The sequence below is a fragment of the Crassostrea angulata genome, chromosome 4, assembly GCF_025612915.1.
Source record: "Crassostrea angulata isolate pt1a10 chromosome 4, ASM2561291v2, whole genome shotgun sequence".
Classification (NCBI taxonomy): Eukaryota; Metazoa; Mollusca; class Bivalvia; order Ostreida; family Ostreidae; genus Magallana; species Magallana angulata.
This window is the reverse complement of record NC_069114.1, coordinates 10,472,782-10,496,110: the sequence shown is the minus strand read 5'-3', so window position 1 is coordinate 10,496,110 and position 23,329 is coordinate 10,472,782. Positions and strand designations below refer to the sequence as shown.

At 33.3% G+C, this 23,329-nt stretch overlaps 1 protein-coding gene across 9 annotated transcripts; it reads right to left on the bottom strand.

Moving 5' to 3' along the window:
- Window positions 1–587: 587 nt before the first annotated feature.
- Window positions 588–21,590, bottom strand: LOC128181485 (LIM and senescent cell antigen-like-containing domain protein 1). 9 transcript variants are annotated; one of them, XM_052849904.1, is made up of 14 exons: window positions 21,476–21,590; window positions 10,870–10,983; window positions 8,748–8,873; window positions 8,007–8,052; window positions 6,984–7,050; window positions 6,427–6,547; window positions 5,924–5,995; window positions 5,638–5,715; window positions 5,319–5,414; window positions 4,338–4,392; window positions 4,073–4,165; window positions 2,904–2,952; window positions 2,489–2,564; window positions 588–1,994 (listed from the first exon to the last, which is right to left on the bottom strand). In XM_052849904.1, the coding sequence occupies exons 1-14, from the start codon at window positions 21,484–21,486 to the stop codon at window positions 1,862–1,864; spliced, it is 1,137 nt and encodes a 378-aa protein (XP_052705864.1). In that variant the 5' UTR covers window positions 21,487–21,590; the 3' UTR covers window positions 588–1,861. The 9 variants fall into 9 exon arrangements, with proteins under 9 accessions (XP_052705864.1, XP_052705862.1, XP_052705865.1 ...); XM_052849902.1 differs by lacking the exon at window positions 21,476–21,590 and adding an exon at window positions 17,905–18,117; XM_052849905.1 differs by lacking the exon at window positions 21,476–21,590 and adding an exon at window positions 16,716–16,852.
- Window positions 21,591–23,329: the final 1,739 nt, after the last annotated feature.

Sequence of the window (23,329 nt, the reverse complement as noted above, 5' to 3'; positions counted from 1 at the left end):
GTTCTATGCACAAGGAGTGTTAAGAAATAAGAAGCTTTGTTTGATATACATGTAATGGAATTCGTTGATATGATGAAAAAAAGACTTACAAAAGTGTTTAAGAAACTGGGGCAAACCCACAATAAGCAATAAAGAAATCAAGGTTATTGGGAGGTTCAAAGTCAGACTTAATATGTTGTGACGCAACAAATGTCTCCACAGGCAGATAATTTTTTTTAATTTTACGTTAGTTTGCAGTCAGAAGATTTTTTTCAAAGTTCAAGGGGCATAACTCCGTCAAAATTTATCGTATCTGAGCCATATACGAAAGGATGGAAGGATGAAAAAGGGCAACACAATATGCCCAGGCCAATTTACGATGGGAGTATATTAAAATTTACAATCTACTGCATTCCTCGTTTATTTGTAGAGTGGTGAAAATCTTGAAGTTTCTTTGAAAATCCACACAAAGTGTGATGGATAGGGAGAGATTGGAGAATGGAGAGATTGGATGGAGAGACAGAGGATGAGGGATGAAAGACACATTGTAAACACTTCATGCCCTGGTCATATACCGTACATGGCAGGGAATAAAATTCAAATCAAACTGTGGTGTTTGCAGTATATATTTTATAAATAGACATCTATACACATATGTACACAAACATTATATAGTAATATACACATACAATGGACCATCACAGACATTTATCATGCATTTTAAAGAACCTACTGGGTATATAATCAGAAAAAATATATAATTAAAACAATTAATCAAAATAGCTGATAATAAAGTAAAAACAAGAACGTTCTTTTTCTTGATAGAGCTGCAAGAATTCTAAGCAAAGCAGAGTTGTCCTCCCTTGCAATAATAGCATGATATCATTCTAAAATATTTCCCCTTCACAAATATATGTATATCGAGAGTAAACCTTCCATCAATTAAAAAACAGAACATCTCGGGATATCTTTGAAAACTACATCCTAAACAATAAGAGATTGTCACACATCATGGTCATTTATAAACTCATAACAAGGAAAATGATTTGAACTGAATACATGTACATGTATATACATATTCTTTCAAACATTCTCTAATTCTTCTAGTCCAACTACAAACATACGATTTCTCCGACATCTCTAAATCATGCTGATATGAGAAAAACTGATAAAATTAAAATTGACAATCAGCACACAGATTTCACTGTCAAAGGGAGATAAGCTTCAGAAATTCACACAAATTATTCACACCGCATATAAACCAAGCACCGATTCAATGAATATTCCAGCCGAATTTCATAAAAATTAAAAATCTTTGAAAGAGTAAAGATATGGACTGTTTATACATGCTACAAAAGGCATAATCTGCTCAGCAAATATGAATAACAAAGATGCAAAAGAATTTTCACATCTGCTAGGGTGCTGAAGTATATTTTAAAATTAAAATATGTATTCATAATTTCAAAAAGCTGCATAATTTATAATCAAACTAATGCTGATAAATAACTTCAAAAATTTCTTCTAATTTCAAAAAGCTGCTAACTTTATAATTAATACTTATCCTTCTTTGCAAAGCTAGATACAGAACAATGTGCCGATAAAGGACTACTACCAACTAGTTAACACGGGACACTGTGAAAGCTACAGTCAACAGAGGCTATATCAACATCTCAAATACATGGTATAAACTACAAAACAAAGCCCAAATTTCAAAACAAGAAAAAACATTAAGGTTCCAGACGTTAATTTCAGTTTCAAAATCGAATCTTGCACATCGTTTTCTCACTGTATGTAGTATTTATTTGTCCTTTCTGTTCCCTCCACGATTCCGTCCCATGCTTTTAAGCGCTGGCCTGCGCCGATTACAGGGGCAGATAACCCCTTAACTGTTGGACATGATCTGTCTCTTGGATACCTCCTCATGGTACTTCTTCAGCCTCTTTTTCAGTTCGCCTGGGAACTTTTCGTGACAAACACGACACACAGGCTTCAGGTCGAACTCAAAGAACTTGGTCCTGGAACAAAACAAATTTTATTTATTAAGTCAATCACTTTCCCTGCATAATATCTTTTTATTTTATACAGGATTCTTTTTACTTTCAATCTAAATAGGCTTCCATTACTATAATGTTATACAGGCCGAGTTTCTTTATTTGAATAGGCTTTAATATTTTTGTATGTTACACTGGCTTCCAAAAACTTGTTCTCAATACTTATTACAATTTGACAGATAAATTTATATACTTCATATTTTAAAACTAATAATACCTGATATTTCTTTTATGTTCTTATATCACAAACTATCACAATCAATACCTGCACAGTTCACATATAATTGTTTTAAACACTTTCGGCATGTGTTTACAATTAATTTTTCTGTCAGATCAAGGGCATTTCCCTATTGGTATACAAGTTCTTTATTTGTAAATTCATTTAGGAAGTGAAATTTGATTGAAAGCAAAGAAACAGACATAGCCTGAATATTATGTAATACTGATCATAGACTTACTTATGGCTCATCTTCCTGTCACAAATAGAGCAAGCAAAATGGCCGACACACCACGACTTGTTAAAGGCACTGAACACTGTGGAGAAAATTAAAAAGATTTATAACAAAGTGATGTACCATATTGACTATTGCTGGTATTAAACATTGATTTGAAGAGAAAGATATTTGGTAAGTTTTTTTTTTCTAGTGACACAAAATCAACCATTAAATATCATTTTTGAAATGATATACCAAAAAATTTCCATCTAAAGTCATGAACACGGTATGCATATATCCTCTTTTATCAATTACAAATTAATATTTTTGGTATCATAAATCACTTACTCTTAAATATTGAGCTCAATCAAAATCAATATTGAATTTACTCAATGTGAATCAATAAATATCAATAACAAGAGACATTATTAAAGCTCACCATCTCCCGTCACCACGTTGTTACAGACAAAACAGATGTTCCCAAACAGCTGCAAAATAGGGACGAAAGAAATCAAATTAGTGAATTATCAAAACAATTTCGCTGTATGTTTGGTTGCATTCAAAATCACTTGTCAAAAAAATTATGAATATTAATTTTAAATAATGAGCTCCAACACATATGCATGATATAGAAACAGCAAAAATGGTTAAATAATGTTTCCTCGGAATAGAGATCTGTTTACTATTTGCATTACTATAGAAAGCATTCTTTTATAATTGCAGAGATTCTTTGGTAAGACCTGATACATGTAATATATGTAAAATACAATGTTAACAAGCTTTGCCATTACTTGTACTACATATTGCAAAAATGACATTTCTGACCATTGTTTGGAATCAATGCATATATTTATGTCAACTGTTTAGATACATTTTGTATACAAATCATATATCCTTCTAATGGGTTCCAATACCTGCAATTATTTTACCTCATTTTTTTTTTCTTTTAAGGAAAAGTGTGAAATTTTGTATGTACATATCAATTGATTAACCCAACCAATTCTCATGTAAAACTTTAAAATTTTACAAGTTTTAAAGTCTATTTCTCATCTTAGGGGGGCATTTGATTAGGAGTTTTTCTCTGACAACTCACTCTAATATACTCAATATATTTTGAAATAAACCTAATCAATTAAATGCTGGCTTTGTTAGTGACTTTCAATATCTGAGTACACTGTGCATAAGCCCAATGAAATCCTTATATATATATATAGTAAAATAAGGAAAAACAAAATTATGAAATAGACTGTTATTTGTCTGCATTGAGTGCATCAATTACTTTACCCACCAGCTGTAAGTATAATAATACATGAACAATGTTAATCATGAGCACAGAATTTTAGTTCATTTACCATTTACATCCCTTATACCAAGTAATTACAGCCCCACCCCCTGGAAAAAAGTAAATATTTAACGAATGAACGCCTCTGATGAATCCAACCTATTTCAACCACAATAAATCAACCGTATGTCTGTATGGTATTTCTATGACACTGCCTTTGATATAAACACTTACATGTACAGTATGAAAACAATAATAACTTAAAATATCGTTCTCAACTTCCCTAATCAAACTTCCCTCACACACAGTTCATTTTGGAAACAAACCTGATGGTAATGAGTCTCACAATAGGCCAGCCCTTTCTTCTCGTAGTGACGAGTTCCAAAAAATGGCCGCTCACATTTGGCACAGACAAAATGCTGGAATTCAAAGAGTTCTCTTGTGAAAAACTAAAATTTTTGATTTCTTTTCCAAAACTGATAATTTTCAGTACAATTCTCTATCAGATGAATACAATACTTCTAATATAAACATATAATTATAAAATGTTCCAAAATGTTTACGAATATTTCAGCGAGTTGCTATAGTTACCTCCACATGCCAGGCTTTTCCTAATGCGTGTACCACTCTCTCTTCAATAGGACGCCTGTAATGAATGTAAACAGGAATCAAACAACTCCTCCCAGTTGATAATAGCATGAACCAAAATTCTGTGGAAAACTACGAGAAATACAGCCAAACCAACACTTTATTCTCAATGTTCAAGACATGTTAACTTCTTTTTTTTCAATACTACTGCAAACAAAGGTCTGAGAGGACATCTCATAATAAAAAAAATAAGAAAAAAATCATTTTACATGGGTTAATAATTATTGTGGCTTTGTCATTTCATGTCTATCTGTTAAATTGGCACTTGTTAAATGTAAAACTTACCTGTTTTAAAAGTTAACCACTGGTTTGTGTTCTATTAAATATGCTTTAAATTTTAAACTTTCATAAAAAATTTGCCCAAATAATATAGCAATGTGTATTTGGAGTAAAAACTGTTCTTAGCCAAATCATTTCATGCATCCTACAGTGTATAGTGCACTCCACCATTTCGTTTGTCTTGTTGCTGATTGTGAACAATTCAAAAAAATTAAAAAACCTTATGTTTGTGTATATAATCTACAGCTTGTTATCCATTCTTATGAGCAGAGAGAATGAACTATAAAGGTGCAGTCTCAGGATGCAATTTTTCATCCAATCTTAAATCAACTTGCTCATTTTGGTCAATTGGAGTCGGTTGTTGAGGTGGTCACACAACGCCATTTAACAATCAATTTTACCATAACAATTCACGTTTATTGTACGAGTAAAGTCATGGTGACATCATGATTCTCACCAGAAAAATTGATCAAACAATTGGACCCAATCAGATTTTCAATCAACATTCAGACTTTGCTTTTGACTTAGGGGGCTAGATGGTATTATTTTATTTAAAAGCAAGTTGAATGAAAAAAATCAGATGAAAAATTGCATCATTTGACTGCACCTTAACACATCACTTCTAGATAGTGGACCGATTCTTACCTGCAGGCTCCACAGATGGGGATACCCATTTTGTCGTGACAGCGTAAACAGTACAGCTCTCCTGACTTCTCTCGAGCATCAGCGTTAAGCTCCTGGCTGTAAAATTATTTGTATAACATTTAGTACAATTTACATCTGCGATCAAAAACATCGAACTTCTTTTTCATGGTATAGTATGCCATTTGCAAATAGAAAATTTGAAAATCGCAAAAAAATTACTTGTGCAAAATAGAAAAAGTTAAAGATTTACTCCCATTTTTTTACTAATTCTGTGACATGCAAATAAAATCCAGGACATATGGTAATGTTTTTCCCTTACCCACAAGAGGAACAATTGAAGTGGTAGGGATGGTAGGCCTCCCCCCTGAACTTAATGTGTCCGGTGTCAATGATGGCACTAAAGAAAAAAATTATATTAGAAACAAGAAGTGAAAATATCCCATGAAAAATTTACAATACATTTTCAATTCACAATGTAGCTCTTGATGCAAAATTACATCTTTAATAATCCATAATTTATTACTGAATACAAGTGAAATATATTTTCTCAATATGTAAATTGACTTGGAAGACACATGTACAGACATAAGGAAATCCATACTTACTGACACTTATGGCACACATATTTCCCCATCCCCTTGGCTTTTTCTTTGGCATTGCATTCACGGCACAGGGCTCTACAAAACATAAACCACTCTGTTTAAAATTGTCACTTTACTTTATGTCTGTTGTAGAGAGTTACCATTATTCTATATCTATATCCAAAGTCAAGCAACTGTAATAAGTATTGTTTTCATCTATCAGTTTCCATTACATGTATTAACATAAAAGCCCTTAAACTGCAAAGGAACTTTTAAGAAAATAGTCCCTCTCTCCTTCCACATTACACATGTCCAGCAAGTTTTTTCTTTAACATACAGTATATATGAACATGTATTCATAAATATGATCAGTTTAAAAGCTGAAAATCATTCCCCTACCCAGCTAGAATATTAATGTAATGCCAGCCACATGAAAATGTAAATGTAAAGTAAAATCCTCCCCCAAAAATAATTAATTTGTGCTGCATTCCTCAACGATATACAGGTGTGACAAGGTTGTGACGTACCTTCCAGCGTTCTTGACAAAGCCCTCGTCAGCAAGCGGTGCGGTGCAGATCTCACACAGGAAGCAGTCGGGGTGCCAGCTGTTGTTCATGGCCTTAATGACTCGTCCCACGATGAACTCCCCTGTAAAATGACTGCAGCATGAAATACACTGGTGATAGAAGGCATAAATACAAAAGGTTCAGAGCATAAACACAGGGACTACACAGCATGAAGCGCTGATGGTAAACAGTCTGCCAAGTGTCTGCAGCATGACCAAAGCAGATACAAAACGTAGTTCTGTTTGACATAATAGAGGTTGTTAAATATGAACTTTTTCATTATCAATTGAGTGGCAGTATCATAAAAAGCAAAGGCTGAACAGCATTAAGCATGTAATAGAACAGTTTGTAGAATTCCTAATTCAATTATCTCCCTTTATACATGTACTTTTCATTTTTGCAATTCTCTTTTATATATCGAACATAAGGCAAAAAATGTTTCATACCTGTGTGTCAGTTAAAACTAAGTTTAATAGAACCAGTTGTTTGTTACAAAAACATAATTCAAAATATCTTACGGCATTTTCCACAGCATGGTGCGAAAAGAACATGGAAGTCGTGCTCACAATATTTCCTACCCTCAAACTGAAAGAAAACATCAAACATTAAATTAGATACAATAATATCTAGCTCATTCTTACCATTACATACATATATTAAATAAAATAATGCAAACAGGTTATCTTTACAGACAATAATATGCATTTCTCATCACTTGGTTATAGCTCCCACTGTACAAGGTGGAAACTGCTGTCTATATAGCTTAAAGCAGCTCAACTTGATTCAAATACCGGGCCAGGATAACGACAGGTGAGCAGACATTGGATCAACAGATCAAAACGAATGAGTCTCGTTCCATCTGATGACCCATACCTGTCAACTTGATGTGATCCTGTTATCCCAATCAAATGTTGTGGTAATCATTAACATGTACATGTACCTATACAGGTAAAAAGGAACTATATGTGATATTATTTGAATTTGGCCCCCATAATTGCAATTTTTTAAAGTGTTTCGGGAAGAATAAAATGTTATGTTATTTTTTAGAAGAGGTGATATAGAATATATTTGTCACCTATTTATTTGCAGTAGATGACGCCAAATGTGACGCTATTTCTATAATTCAATCAAAATCAGTAAAAAATTAACATTTTTCTTATCTTTTTACAAATGGAAAATATAGAGCGCATGCTTGAACAAGGAAATTTTTTTTGTCAGTTATGAGTCTTGGCTAGATCGATACATCTCTGATTAAAATATTTTGTTTGTTCAAGCATGCACTCTATGTTTTCTGAAAGAAAAACTGCTTGAAAACTAGCTGTTTTATGCTAAAACTGCAAAAATGGCAGAAAAGGTTGTCTTTACGATATAATATTTCTAAATTGTGGGCACTTGAATCAAAATGAACATAATGTAAAAACATCACATATATCTGTACAAAGAAAACAAAGAATTACAGTAAAATGATGATGTTCATTTTTAGGGGGCCATTTTAGGCCCATATCAAATATAGTCCTTTGAATTCATAATTATTTATTTACCTCATAAAACACTCCCTCAGGAAATGGTTGGAAGCACTGGGCACAGCTGAAACAGATCAATACATAGTTAATTTCAGATTTTGTCCAACCTTTGATTTTTCCACCTTTTTCTCCTATACTTTTTTCCTTTAATTAATTCTGCATCCAAACGGTTATTATGAAAAGCATATACCGGTACATTTATATGTTTGAGTATTACAGAGTGTATTACTTGTACAAAATTTGCAGCAGTGCGATCATAATAAGGAGAATATGAAATTGTTTGTTTTTAACTACCGGTACTATTAATAAGTAGCATAAAGAAGCAAAAATGTTTTGAAATGAAAGAAAAAAAATCAAGCAACTTAAAACTTGAGTCAAGCTAAGTCAGAATGCAAGAAAAAGTGCAAAAGGCTGCATAAATATTTTTTATACATAATTACATATGACATGCGTAACGTGTACATGTATATAAATGAAAGCTATTAAGCGAAACTGACTGCCAAAATATGCAAATGAATGAGGTGGTCTCACAAAGGAAGATGCTTGCAATGACGTTTTCAGCACAGCAAACTTGCACTGGGAAAAAAAAACCCTTTAAAAAACCTAGACTATTAAAGAGAAAAATAAATGAAGAAAGTATCTGTAAAAAACGGCTACCAAACCATCACCCTTCAACCCCAATTACATAAAACCAAGCTCCCACTAGTTATTTGTCCTTGACCCCATCAGTTATTTGACCTTGACCCAGTTAGTACTTACACAAAGCAGGCCGTGTGCCACACCCGACCGTTAAAGTTCACCATCTGTTCCCACGGAGACAGAGTCTCGTGACATTTTGAGCATGCGTAGCTCTGGGCTGCCCTAGTAGCTGCTTTTCTCTGACTTCTACGCGGAACAACGCAACAGACAGCATGAATATAGGAAGCATTTGTAGATTACGTACAACATGGTCGCAAGTACCAGGAATGTGGAATTTTACCATCATAGTTGTTACGACCTACTTCTTTTACCATCTACCAGATATCACCATTACATTAAAAAATCTGACATGTATCCCTTTTAATTTTATAAAGTTTATCCCCCTTCCTAAAAAAAATGATAGGAGAAATTCTGCAAGTTTATATATGAAGCAGAGGTAAATTGAAGTAAATTTCCACATTCCAGTTGCTGATACATTATAAAGGCAGTGGAGAAAAGCTTAGACTATGAGTTAACTTCCTTTGAAGGATACATCAATTAATTGTTACAATAAAAGATTACTTTGAACAGACTTTAGCAATTTTGAAATTAGCAAGCTTGTTGAAGCATATGGTGCAACAAGCAAAGGAAAGTGTATTAAATTTAAGAGATTTTTAGCAGTAACTGTTTCAAGACAGAAGGCAAAGGGACTTTAATTAACATATTGTTGAAAATGAAAGTTACAATAAAGTCTATTCACATGCTTTAGCAAGAATATGTAAACAAAAATTAAAGTGTATAATACATGTTATATGTTTTGTAACATGCATGAATTTCACATAAATCAATGCTGTTTTTAGAACTAAGTTATCTTAACATATGAATGTGCATTTTGCTTACTATAACAAACATATTAAATAGATCAATACCAGTACACTAAAAATATCAATATCAAACTTGCTTTGAATTTTGTAAACAGATATGGACGAGAGGCTATACGCAATTCCTTTATACAGTACCCCAAAATTTACACATTGTTCTGATCAAATGATGAAGCACTTGACACATAAACTTTAGTGCACATTGTGCATACAACATGAATTGTTTCCTAATAATTTTTTTTCTCTTCAAAATGTAACAATTTACTGGAGAAAATACAACTTATAGGAATTGTACAGGTTTTTTTTTTTAAGTCTGGTTACTTTATTCTTAACAAATTACAAGCAGTTCTTAATTATTTACATTTTGTGTATACTAAGGACTGGAGGATGTATTTTAGTATAAAAGGCTTAAAACACAAACTACTGGATAATGAGATTAAATTCTAATCTTTCTGACTTTTTCCACAGCACAAAGCAAAAATCAATCTTATTAACCTAGCTAGATCTGGGTTAAGTCATCTCTCACTCTCTCTCTCTCTCTCTCTCTCTCTCTCTCTCTCTCTCTCTCTCTCTCTCTCTCCAAAACTACCTAAAGTCCTGCTGCCACCGACAACATTTAATTCTGTATTAACTCAATCAGAAAAAGAAATGTTTGTGACAGCAGGTCCTGAATTATGCACTATAGTTTTAGTATTTTTAAATTACCTTTCAACATGCACTTGCACATCTACTTGACTTTTTCTAATCCCTTCACCCTATGCAAATTTATACTTCTCTTTCCTCTAACACACTGATCATGCTTCATGCAATAAATTATGCTCGCTAACTAATGGTAAGAAATTTTTATGCATGAATGATCTAGATTCAGGATACAATTAATATGCGGTTTCGTCTTCCTTTTTTTTTGTTCTTTGTTCAAGGGAAAAATTCATCAGTTATGGACCATTTTTTGTTTTCCTAGGCTAATCAACTGCAGATGTAAATACAAATTACAATCTCATGTAAAGACTTGTTTCATGCATGCATGGGGAATATTTGATTATAATAGACAGACACTTTTTTGAAGCCTACATTGTACATATTCAGTAAATATCATGTGCATGTACCGTTAATTATAAACATTTGTTTATTTTCTGAGTATAGGAAATCCCCAGGAAGTCAATTTAACATACATGTACGAAAATGAAAGTAACAAATAAAAAAGTTTTTGTCTATCATTCACAATATATCCTAGCCTATCTAATGTTGAATTCTAACAAGCTATTTATTTTCAGATCTTCAGAAATATAGCAAAAAGGGGGGGCCAGAGAATTAGGACTTACACAAAACACTGGGTGTGCCACACCTCTCCATTGGAGTTGACTATTTCCTCATTGGCGCCGAATCCTTCATGACATCTGTGACACAACGCCCCATTACCATACGACATGTTGCTACTGCAAAGACACAAAATTCAACAATTTTTTATTTAACTCGGTTAAAAAGTACAATGCATACAGCAAGGACTTCAGGCACTTGTGCATAAGCACTTGCTGATAATGGCAACTTACAAGGATCAGGAGTTGCCTATTTACTTTTTGTTACATATGTAGCAGAAATCTTGCCTGTTCTTGACTGTCAAATTGTATTTACTTAAGACTTGTACGTAAAACGCGTTCTTTATATTTTGTTCACAACAACTTGACAATGATTTTATTCATCTTGCTGAACTTGCAAGGCGAAGTGCATTCTACCTTTAAAAATTATTATGATGACAAATATGTCCGATTCAAGGTACAATTATAGAACTGCAGTTATTCAATCCAACTTTTATTCAAAAAAAAATATCAGAATTATAATCAAATATCAAAATAATCAACATTCACTGTTCCCTTAAAGCTTAACTACAAGAGGAAATGAAATCTCATAATCCTTCAGAATTAAATGTGATATCTAACACCCACTACTCACAATCCCACCCCATCCCAACCACTTTAAAAAATTTGTTGATGTTTCATTTTGAAAAAGAATGGATCCATAGAACAAGGGTTGTTCAACATATATCTTGGAGTACATTTGGTAATACCGGTATATGTACATCACAGGGTTGTCTCTAAGACGCGGGAGGCGGGGAATTCCCCCACCTAAAGTGACATAATTACCCAGCTATTTTTTCATTTCATACAGCTATAAGCTAGACCTCCAGATCCCCTTCTACTTTTTTATTTCCCCCTTCTACATCAATTTTTAGAGACAACCCTGACATCAGGTACATATACAACGTACATTGTATATCTCCATTTACCCAATCTCTCCCTTTTCCTTCAGAAGACATCGGGATCCACCTCCCAAAATGATCAACTAATATAAATATCAGCTATCTTTTAATTTTCTTACAAAAATTTACACTAGATTCAATATGCAGATAGACTTCTAGAGAAGTCTGTTTACGAGAGGGATTTAAAACGAATGTGATATGTTTGCTTACTGAAGTGTTCCAGACCCAAGTCAATACTGCTCATGAAGGACCATAATGTTATCTCACAAATACCTCCAGTTGGTATGCTTACAATCCCCTGTTAATTTGATAAAGTATTAAGTATCTATAATTGTGCTATCATAGCCTCCATACCTTTATATATTACTGGGCAACTCTACTTTTTCATGTACCCCAAACTACCCCCTACCCCCAAAATAATCTTCCCACTTCCTTTCAGTACATAAATCTCTTCATTTATTTAAACTACTGCACATGTTGATTTTTACACTGACTGATACAGACTTCCGAAAAACAATGCCATAGGTACACGTAAAATACACTATTATATGCTGAGGAATCACAGAATGTCTGCTGTTGATTGTTCAGCTCCCCCGAAAGTATTTACCCTGAGGGGTTGATTAACTCTTCAAGGTTCAAGCACCTCTGATTTACTACAGAGCAACACATTCCTATACATTCCTACAACTCTCAAGCCAAGAACACATGTTCTCTGAAATTTAGCATATTGAGCAGTCAAAAAACAAATTCTTCAGATGGGAATTTTATTGATGTTCATAATGTGGCAAGAGGACACAGTGTAAAAAATATGTGTGTTTAACACCAAAGTTTGTCAAATTCCAGCACAAGTTTATGCACAATTTACATTTAACATTACTGTATTGATAAACTTAAGGATGTGAGGATGGAAATTCCACCCATTATACATAATATTTCAGTTCCTTGTCATGTAATCTTGTCAAACCTGTTAAGCGTGAATGAAGATCAACATTTTAAACCTAGTTTTTAATGCAAAATGTATCAAAAAAAATTTAAACAGATATCAAAAGAGAAGAAAGAGAGTGATTGACAAATAAGGCATTGATTTGTATGTGCAGGTAAGATCCATCGATTAATGATTCAAATTAACCAGGTAAACTGCATCCATCAATGCATGCACACTCAAAGTTGCACCAATAGACGCTGGCGCTTAATTTTCAATCATTATGATTACAGGCCTGAAATTAATTCTTTTTACAAAATCAACTTCCAATGGAGATGCAACCAGAATCATTGTGAGAAGGACATGCATACATTATCTCTGACAAAATGAAATCAAATAAAACAAAATTAAAACCAGTCAGAAGATTTCACATGGCCATAAATATAACAATGCCCCCAGTGCAGCGGAATTCCTCTTGTAAAAATCATAAATGACTGTAGTACTTTGTTTACTTACAATAAGTGCGTATAATATGTATTACCTTTGTTTACTATCGGTGCATATTACCTGTTTAGAGGGTACACCCCCTCCATTCCATTTATAGCATCATGACCGTCGTCAAAATGCAATCGCCGCCTCTGAAATAAGTCACTCTCGGTATTCTCTCCGAGAGACTGAAGTCTGAGATATCCTGGCTTTTTCTTGAGATGGGTCATGATGGTTCACAAAATGACTCCCCTCCAACGACAAAACAAATCCAAACTCACGTCAAACAGAAAAAATTCCTGGTACTATCAATATTTCCTCCCTTTTTCGAAGGGAGAGGGTTAATTTTTCTCCCAGCAGAAGTGTTCAATGCAGTACAAGTTAACTGAAAATCAATAATTGGGTAACAAGAAAAAAAAAAACCATTACATCACTACCACACTGCTTCCCAGTCTGAAAATCGGCCCACAGCGAATTGACATCAAATTATCCTGACACAAATATTGAATATGACCAGGATAGTACACCTAGAGAATCAGCAATACACAGGTGTGTCCCTCTCTGATGTATATATCATATACCTGCAGCATGCAATTCAGGTCTATTTTCCACAAATGGGGTCAAGCCCGGTGAAATATTTGACTTTAAAAATATCAAGATGTCATCTCTGGGCTGTAACACTTAGTAAACAGTTGTAAACTTCCAGTGTCCTGTTTCAGCAGGTATAATCTCTTCCAGCTCGCCCTGCCTACCCCCGATGTGCCACACAGGTAAATTAATAGGTGACCAAAACTCTGCCAGGTGTTCGCAGATTCGTCAATATTGACGGCTTCCGTGACCCCAGATGCATCAGACTGACACAGAAAGTTGTCTCTTTACTCAATTATCTCGACGCATCAATCTCAGTGCATTTAAACAAATTTCTCACTCCTTTGGTGTCACTTAATTGTAAGCAATACACTATTTAAGTCCATTTAACAGGCTGTCGACTGAAGAGTATGTATTTTCTTTGGAGGTATTCAGAGCGTCACATTCCTACTCAAGCGGAAAATGATATGAAAAATTCATTCACTATCTAGATACTGAGTAATTTTTGTTTATAAAAAAAATCAGAACTCCTTAAAGACAAAAAGTTCCTCTTCAATGACAAAAGTCACCCATGAACATTTTTTTCCCACCACAGAAATTTACACTTGTCTAATGTCAATGTAGTATATCAACACAATTTGAATTATGCAAAGAAAATCCTGCTTCCTTTAAAGCTTTCCTGCATGTACACAGAAGGTAATATACAAACATACAGACATATATACGCAATACAAGTCCAACGGTTAATCAAATCCTGCCTCCCGAATTCTTCTTTTCGTACAACATGTTTGCTTTGTTGTTGAGGTGTTTTAGGCTCATCCTAATGGCATTCTAAGTCTACACACCTGTATACAAACTACTGTAATGTGTAAGATGATACAAAGTTCCTAGTTTTTGTTTTGCATGGTGTCCAACCCAAGACATTTAAAAATAATAATCTTCTCAGCCTATCAGAAATCTCTGTGTAAATCCCTTGGTCCAACTAACGTTTAAGAAAAACGGCAGAAAGACCAAAACATTTATCCTGCCACAAAAAAAGAGAGAAAGAAAAAATACTTTATTGACATAACTTGGCCTAACCAGCAATTCTTTTACAAAGGGGTCGACATAATGTGCTTATAGAAAATTTTCCTCAGGGGCAGCTAAACTAAATGGGATTAGAAAAGAAAATCAAGTTTGGGGTGCCATTACCGCTGCACAACTGAGCTACTCTGTCATTTAATACGGGGCTTCTTCAGTTACTTAGCGTCATTTCTAATTTTTCTATTTTCACGCCTTATACCTTTCATTTTTCACCCCGGAGGCTACAGAGTCACGCACAGGTAAATGCCTCACTTGTACATGTGAGTATAATTATCTTTAATTTAAAAAAAAAAATTTTAAGTAAACCAATTGTGTTTTTTTCTCTAGACCCTAAATTGAGTTTTACATGTGTACATGTATTTTAAAAAGATTCCAAAATGTTCAAATGTTGTCTGCAGTACTGTCTATTCTGATAACACACAGGTAAAACAGGATATAAGTTTCTCAGGTACATGTACAGGTGTATACAGTTAAAATCAACCAGTCACTCAGAGACTCGGGGTATATCAAACTTATTTATAAATTCAAAGTTCAAATTGAGGTGACTGAAAAATTGTCTTTGCACATATTTCTGAGGTTATGAAAAGTACATACCACATACAAGAATTGTAGGTTGTGGTGTGAAATACACAGCATATTTTAAGTTTTTGTTATGTCTAAGTAAATAAGATTTTGTCATATTCTATAAACCATACTTCAGCACCTTTACCAGCTATATGTAGTGAACAGATGTATAATCGCTATGGTTTTTGGACTACTGTTTCAAGTTTTCATGACCTTTCAGCCACATAAAGTTGTTAAACTATAATTCAAAGTTAAAATTAACTTTTGTATATATTGCAATTAAATAATCAACAGGTGTGCCACACTGCCACTGGTTCATACTTGAAAATCAATAAAATAATGTTGCATTGGCAAAGTTTGATCTTACATAGATTTAGATCCATGATATTTAGATCTAATGACAATAAAATCTTGGAGCAGTCATTAAGAAGCATGGGTTGCCATTGATTCTCAGTGTACAAATCTGCCAAATATTGCAATACATGCATAATTTTAAAGGTTATAAAAACCAAACATGCTTAGCACTAATAATCAGGGATTTTGGGGGGGGGGGGGGGGGGGGGTAGGGTAGGGAATGGGCACGGTTGGGATATGGGAACAGTGGAGGTGTGAAAGTGTATTTGAAACTGTATCCATGGTTATCATTCACTGATTACTTCATGCACGTTTCACCACAGTACATATAGTTAACATCTGATGTTTCAAACAATGCTTCCATTGAGACTCCATGAATTTCAAAGTCAAACTTCAGCATACTGGGTTTCTTATAAAACTTTTAAGAGTCTAACCCTGGCCCTGGTTGGCAGAGATAACACTGGATGTGCGTGTATAATCGCTCCAGTACATGGTATATGCCTGCATTACATCACACAACGCTGTTATTATGCTATTCAATCAATACAACCTTCCACTGACAGGACACATACTTACATACATGTATATATATATTATTGCTGAACACCTTCCTATGGCACATCAATATGAAGCAACATTAGGCGGTGCCCATACAGAACATGTACATGTACTCAATGTACATTCACCCATACACACACATTATACTGCTACATATATGAACATCTATTGCAAGGCAAGTTTACAATGGACAAATTTGATATCAGTGCAGGAAACAATCAGCAGTATAATTCCCTGCCTTCATGAATATACCTACACTGCTAGCTGACTTAATTGTTACATGAAAATTAAACCCGCGACAGCATTACACATAGATGGTTATGCATGGTTTTGGTTGCATTGTTATGTTACATTACCTTGCTTAGTAATGGAGTCTCAGCCTTATCTTGGTCCCTAGGTTTTACACATTCATCATTTCCTCATAGATGATGCATGTATAACACAAACACACAGTGCATTTATGAGAACTGCAATCATTTCCTGTAGCTCTCAAGAGTTACCTTTCTTGATTTTACATTAGAAAAAGTATAGCAGGAGTTATCCTTCCTTATACTTATTTTAAGTCATGGTCAGACGAAGAATTAAATCATATGTTTTAAAATAAATCTAATTTATCTTGCATTTATGCCTATCATAACCTCATAAAGAAGTCTATTATCAATAAATAGACATGATTTAATACAATTGACAAGAAAACTTGCAAACAAAATGGAACTGCAATTGTACTGGAATTTTAAAATTGGTAAATTCATGCAGCTGGGAGCACAAACGAATCCATAAACTTTGATTACAGTTGAGGAGCATAAAATAATTAATTAATAGAAAATCTGTATCTCACTAGTACAATGTATATATCCTTACAAGTAAGATTTTTGGGATAATAAATTGAACTTAATTCTCATCAGTTTGCGATCAAACTCCAAAAGCTTGTACCATATTGTTGATTTTTTTTTCAACAGCATATATGTAAGCAAACACACACAGCTAGGAGTCATTCTTTGAGTATATAGCAAGGGGATCAAATATGGGCGGTGGGGGGGGGGGGGGGGTGATTAAACCCAATAAAGCCTGAAGGGCTTTATGATAGATTTGATCATGTTTGACAGTATTTGATCACCTTATAATGCTCAAAAGAATGATTCCCTTATTCAATACATGTATTACTTACCGGTATGTATACATGTATTTATATAATTTTAAGCAATTGTATGAATTAATCTCAAAAAGGTCATTGATGAAATGTATCGGACTAATGGGACTATCCATTACAAAATCCATATCTTCAAGTCAGTTTAGTCACCATTCATTTTGAAAAAATCTTTAAATAAACCACTGGAACTATCCAAAGTTGGAAACAGACTTTCAGAAAAGACTGATTTTTTATACATGTATACTTCTATCATGACAATATCCATAGCAGCTACTTAAAATCTTTAAAAAAAAAAGTTCCCTAACCCTGTACCCTCTTCATGCTATGTACGTATCAATATTTTGACAACTTGAAAATTCAAACCGATTATAAATCGTCACAGCTGGGAGCCTTACCCATTCATATTTCCTCCATCCACCGGTACCTCATTTAACGCCATGATTCGTGAACAGACAGTTGGGGGGAAAATCTATAATCAGATATGTCATCCACCTCAGAATTATCTGATTTTTTCCCCACAGTACCATCAAAACACAAACAGGTTAGACCCCATGCAGTGGAGTTAATACTTAATGTTGCCTGCTCCTTGCTGCGGTTAGCAATGGGTCCAGAATGTTACTTTACATGCTGTAAGTTCATTTCCTGTAATTCACGCTTGGTATTTTGCACTTCAGCAGCCATTAAAATTCTTTCCAAGCTACTAAGTTTGTTGTCAGCAAAATTTTATCCAAAGGGGTTTAACCTAGCTGGCTGGTCACAATATGTAGAGCTGATGCATGTTATTGTTTATAAGTATTAAATGTAAACATATATGTACAGAAATAAATATAACGATAATTAAAACATTTCCAGGGTATTTGTCTGTGATAACACTGCGAGTCGATTTTGTATTGTATAGTCATATACATTTCATCAATGACTATTCCAATATTTAATCATACAATTGCTGAAAATTATATCATGTATATAGATACATGAATAAGTAATAAGGAATCATTCTTTGAATGATGCGATCAAATACGGTTGTGCGTGATCAAATCTATCATAATTATAAAGCCCTTTGAGTTTCATTGGATTTGACCACCTCATACTGTATTTGATCACCTCATAATAATCAAATAATGATTCAATATTCCTTCAATAAATGATCAATATTAATGGCTGGGGGACATAACTAAATTAACAATAAGTAAATATAATCAGCACTTTTGAAATCATTTTTTTTTTCAAATTAATATATTAATAGGTCAATACAAAATTTTAGAGGTCTATACTGGATTTTTTTTTAAAGAAAGAATCAGAAGAATATATATTTCTATTAAACAAATGATTCATTTTCTAATCTTTGAAAACTCAAGATACATTTGTAACAATAAAGAATTTCTATAATAATCAAACCAAAGTAATAAGTAACCCATTTCATGCGAAAAAAAAAAACCCAAAAAAACCCAATACCTAAAATGTGCAGTCACATAGATACATGTACATTGTATGTGCATTCCTTATGATGTATTTTTTTAATGTATAATCACATTTTACAAAAGTGTATTCCGATAATGCTCAGTCGATCATAAGACACAGTGAAGGAACTTATAAAATTTCCCAGTACTGAGGCATTTCAACACATTAAATAAACAGGCCACCATAGAAATCCAATACATGTATGTCACAAGGGATACTTATATACATGTTATAGTGTTAATTTAACAAGGAAAAATCTGAATAAAATGTGACAACCGTTAGTCACAAGCAATTTACTGTTTCCCACTTGACAATACAAAGTATGTAATTTACACTATCATTATAATCGAGTTAGGTTTTACTTTATGACACCAATTATATCCATCATATAGTCAAAATTGTTTTCATAAAATCAATTTTAGGCCATATATACAAGTTGGATTTTCTTAAATTTGTATGATCAGAATATCTTAATTTCAAAAATATAACCCTAACTTATAAACTGATACCAAATGGCCAAACCTGTTCCTTTATAGACGTTGTACTTGGTTTATTTTAGTGAAAGCCCATTAAAATAAATTGTGACCAAATCTGATAATTCAATCAGAAAACTGGGCATTTAATGATTATGAAAAGGCCTTTTCATCTAACCTAATAACTCATGAATTTATAAGCCTGCATGTACATATCATATAATTCCACATTCCAATACAAAAGACAACAATCCAGTACTAAAGTGTGAGAAATATTTTTACATTTTCAATATCTGCAATGACACACATCTAAACTGAAGGAACTCTTTAAAATGTACAATTTACATAGTTACTGAAGCACCTTTATATTACCGGTAATCATCTTGTTTTTGAGATTATCATGACGACACATTTCACTTTAATTGCAATGAGTTCAACAAAGATTTAAAGACGAATTCTATGTGTGATATATATCTTATTCTGTAATTATTTATTTTTATTTCGTTTTTAGAATTTTTGCAGATAAATAAGTGTCACATAAAACTTGGACCCATTATGAGTACTTATCATTTTTTACACTGGTCGTAGTTTGCAGGAATATTTGAACCAACACCTTGGCTTAAAAATTAAAATAATTGAAGGTTCAGTCAGTTAATTGGTCTGCTAGGACCAGCAAACTTTAAACATATTGTGAGATCAAATCAGCACCGTAAGAGAAAACTGAAGCTTGTGTTCCTTTTCAGAACTTTTTTTGACATTCTTAAAATTTCTTGTGACTTTATGAGCATGCATGCATCCATAGCTTTTACAAAGTACTGTATTCTAAAACTAAGAATAATGGTAATCAACTATTCATATGAATCAGATGTTAAACCTAGTAAATTCAATATTTTGAAGAACATTGCAACATTACACTTATATTTATTTATAAGCACTGAATAAAAAAAAAAATACACACGTAATAATTACAAAATAATAATGATAAAAATTTCTTTCCACATTTTTGTAAGACCGACTAGAACAAACATTTTGTGAAGAATTGATTAACAGAACTTTATATTCTAAATTCTGTTGGATCACATAAAATAAAATTGAAGTTTGTGGTCTGTGTAACTCAGACTCCATTAAACAATAGGATCTGATGAGTATTCAATGTATCAAAATAAAAATGGGCAGATAACTCTAATCTTCACATTTAACAATGAATAATCCTTCAAGTTTTTAAAGTCAACCTCAGTCATGGCATGTTAGTTGAAAGCAAAAAGGACATTTGGAAATGATCTGTAACAATTTATTAAAGGTAGAATGCATGTTCAATCTCTAAAAAGGTTTATAACTTGGTAAGTAAAAGTGTTAAACCTGTTATTTTCTTCAAATTTATGTCAAAGAAAATCTGCTCTGAATATCTACTGTACATTGCAACTAAATGGGATGTATCATTCTATATGTGGTGACGAGGGCTTGTTCCAATACACAGCTAGTTTATCCCAACAAGGTGGGCCCTATTATATAAATCCTTTGCATTATACACGTATGACAGGTGAGCCTGTCATCAGCATTGAAAGGTGAGCAAGTCTTGAGTCTTGAGACAACCACTTGCACAGAAAGTTGACAATGTAGTTATGTGAGGGACCTACTAGTTAACTTGTAACCACGATCAGTTAAGTCCTTCATATAAACATGATAAACAAACCCCGGCAGAGGAAATACCAATTTTGTTCATCAACATATTTGTAAACAATGAAACTTTTATTGTTGATGCATAACACAAATTCCTCAGAGACTTGAGCAAAAAAAGTAAAAAAGGCGTGTCAATCAAATCCATTATTATTGCTAAACTTCCTATTCATATTAAAAAAAAACTGGGTATAAAAACTGGGTACACGACACGGAGAGCCAGCCGAAGCCCCCCCCCCCCCCCCCCCCCCCGGGAACATCAGTCTTACGTATGGAAACTAAGATGACCTGCTTGTGGTCGAATGTGTATAACTCGGACTTGAAACTGGGTCAGAAACTGGGAAAGAATACCAACCTTCCCGTCATATAGGCAGACAGATCGCGGACAGCACCACTGCAGAATCAGATACAAGGGAGTTCCACATTCACTTTTCCATCATGGCGGGAGAAACGTCACTTCCGGTTACAAATAAGGCAACAAACATATTCTCCCAGTATTGAGGCCCTCGATGGGTTTCGTAAAACACGTCTTCATCGCATATTTTAATCAAGCGCGCCTAGACTGTATTGGGTATACTGTTAATTATATGATGAATTATCTTTTATATGACATACTATGTTAAAGTATTTAGAAGAGGCAATGCGATATTTTTTGAAACATTGAAAATAAAGATAACAGGATTTAATTATAATAAATATATGATAAACGGTACATGAAAGAACAAAAAAATAATCAGACAAATAAAACAAAAAGGCAATCAATTAAACAAACAAAAACTAGCAAAAAAAACCCATAAACCGCGGCACTGCTGATCCAGCTGAGTTTAGTGTTTTATATTTCATTTGTAAAATGCTTAATTTTCATGTATTGTGTTAAAAAAGGGATCGAACTGAGAGAAAATGTTAACTTTATAAATCATTGTTTTGAAAAATCAAAATTGGATTCAATTTGCTGCAAAAAAAGCTCGTGCACGTGCGGTTACATTTAATGCCGATTTACATCTACAATGTATGTAATGTAAGATCGACACATTTTTCAACTTGAACTAGCATGATAAGAGTTACATGTATTGTGAATGTGGTATCTTGATGCTGGAGCAAAATGAGTCTTGTAGTAGTTAAATTCAGGTTTGAATGTTGGAAAAAATGCTGTCCTGACCAACTTTCATGGTTCATGTAACGACACATATATATAAGTCTAGGACTCTAGATTCAGATACAGAGCCTGGTATCTATTATAAATGATCCTATTATAAAGAAAACGTTGTCCTACCTCACTCACATTTGCTTGATACGTGTAGATGTGATTGTTGATAAATTAATTAAAAACCATACGATACCTATTCCTATGATATTGAACCATATATGATTAATATTTTATAATATGATATTAATATTGTATCGTTTAATATGATACAGTTTTGTATTATATGATATTGTACCACATTGATACCATATTCTATTATATTTTATGTAGTGTTGTATAATTTCATATGATATGATATTGTATCTCATGATATAATTTTGAATCATAAGATATTGTATTTCTTTTTTACGCAAATTGACTGAATTTAAATGTCACACTTTCTCTGAATTAAACATGGCACCCGACTGCCGGTGTAATGAAGAATAATGACCCCCCGTAGAATAATGACCGGGGGTCATTTTTCGACGTAGAATAATGACACCCCCCCCCCCTTGCTGGCTGAAGAATAATTGGATTTTTCTGAAGAAAAAAGACCTAGGGGTTATTTTTCTTCATGTTAAACATGAATTGTCAATCGAAGAATGATACATTTATATATTTTTATGGAAAAAGACTAAGGCGGCAGGTAACGTAGGAATATGAATACTTCTCATTTACATTTCTGGGGGAAAATGATTTTTAAAAAATCATTTTACGTTAGTTTTATTTTCTTCACGTAATACATGAACGTCGATACTCTAAACATTTGTTTTAATATTGTATTTGTGATCATGAATAGACTTTATTCTTTTAGAGCAAATGTGTGAAGAGTACCTTACTATAGTAAATCTTAAATAGATAAAAACTGATCGGTTATAATAAGAAGAGGTTGTTTCTGAAAGCGTTGATAGGGGGTTTGGGCTTATATTAGGGGTTTATATCCGCCTTGATTTTGATCACACGATCTTTACTGCGTCCAAAGTTGTCAATGCTCATACACACTATTGATGCATTAATCATATT

Coding starts and splice junctions, on each gene's coding strand:
- LOC128181485 (XM_052849900.1), bottom strand. CDS start 13,442: ATGACCCATCTCAAGAAAAAGCCAGGATATCTCAGACTTCAGTCTCTC. Junction 8,053..8,747: donor TGGCACACGGCCTGCTTTGT/GTAAGTACTAAC, acceptor GATCTGTTTCAG/CTGTGCCCAGTGCTTCCAAC. Junction 2,953..4,072: donor GTGAGACTCATTACCATCAG/GTTTGTTTCCAA, acceptor CCTATTTTGCAG/CTGTTTGGGAACATCTGTTT.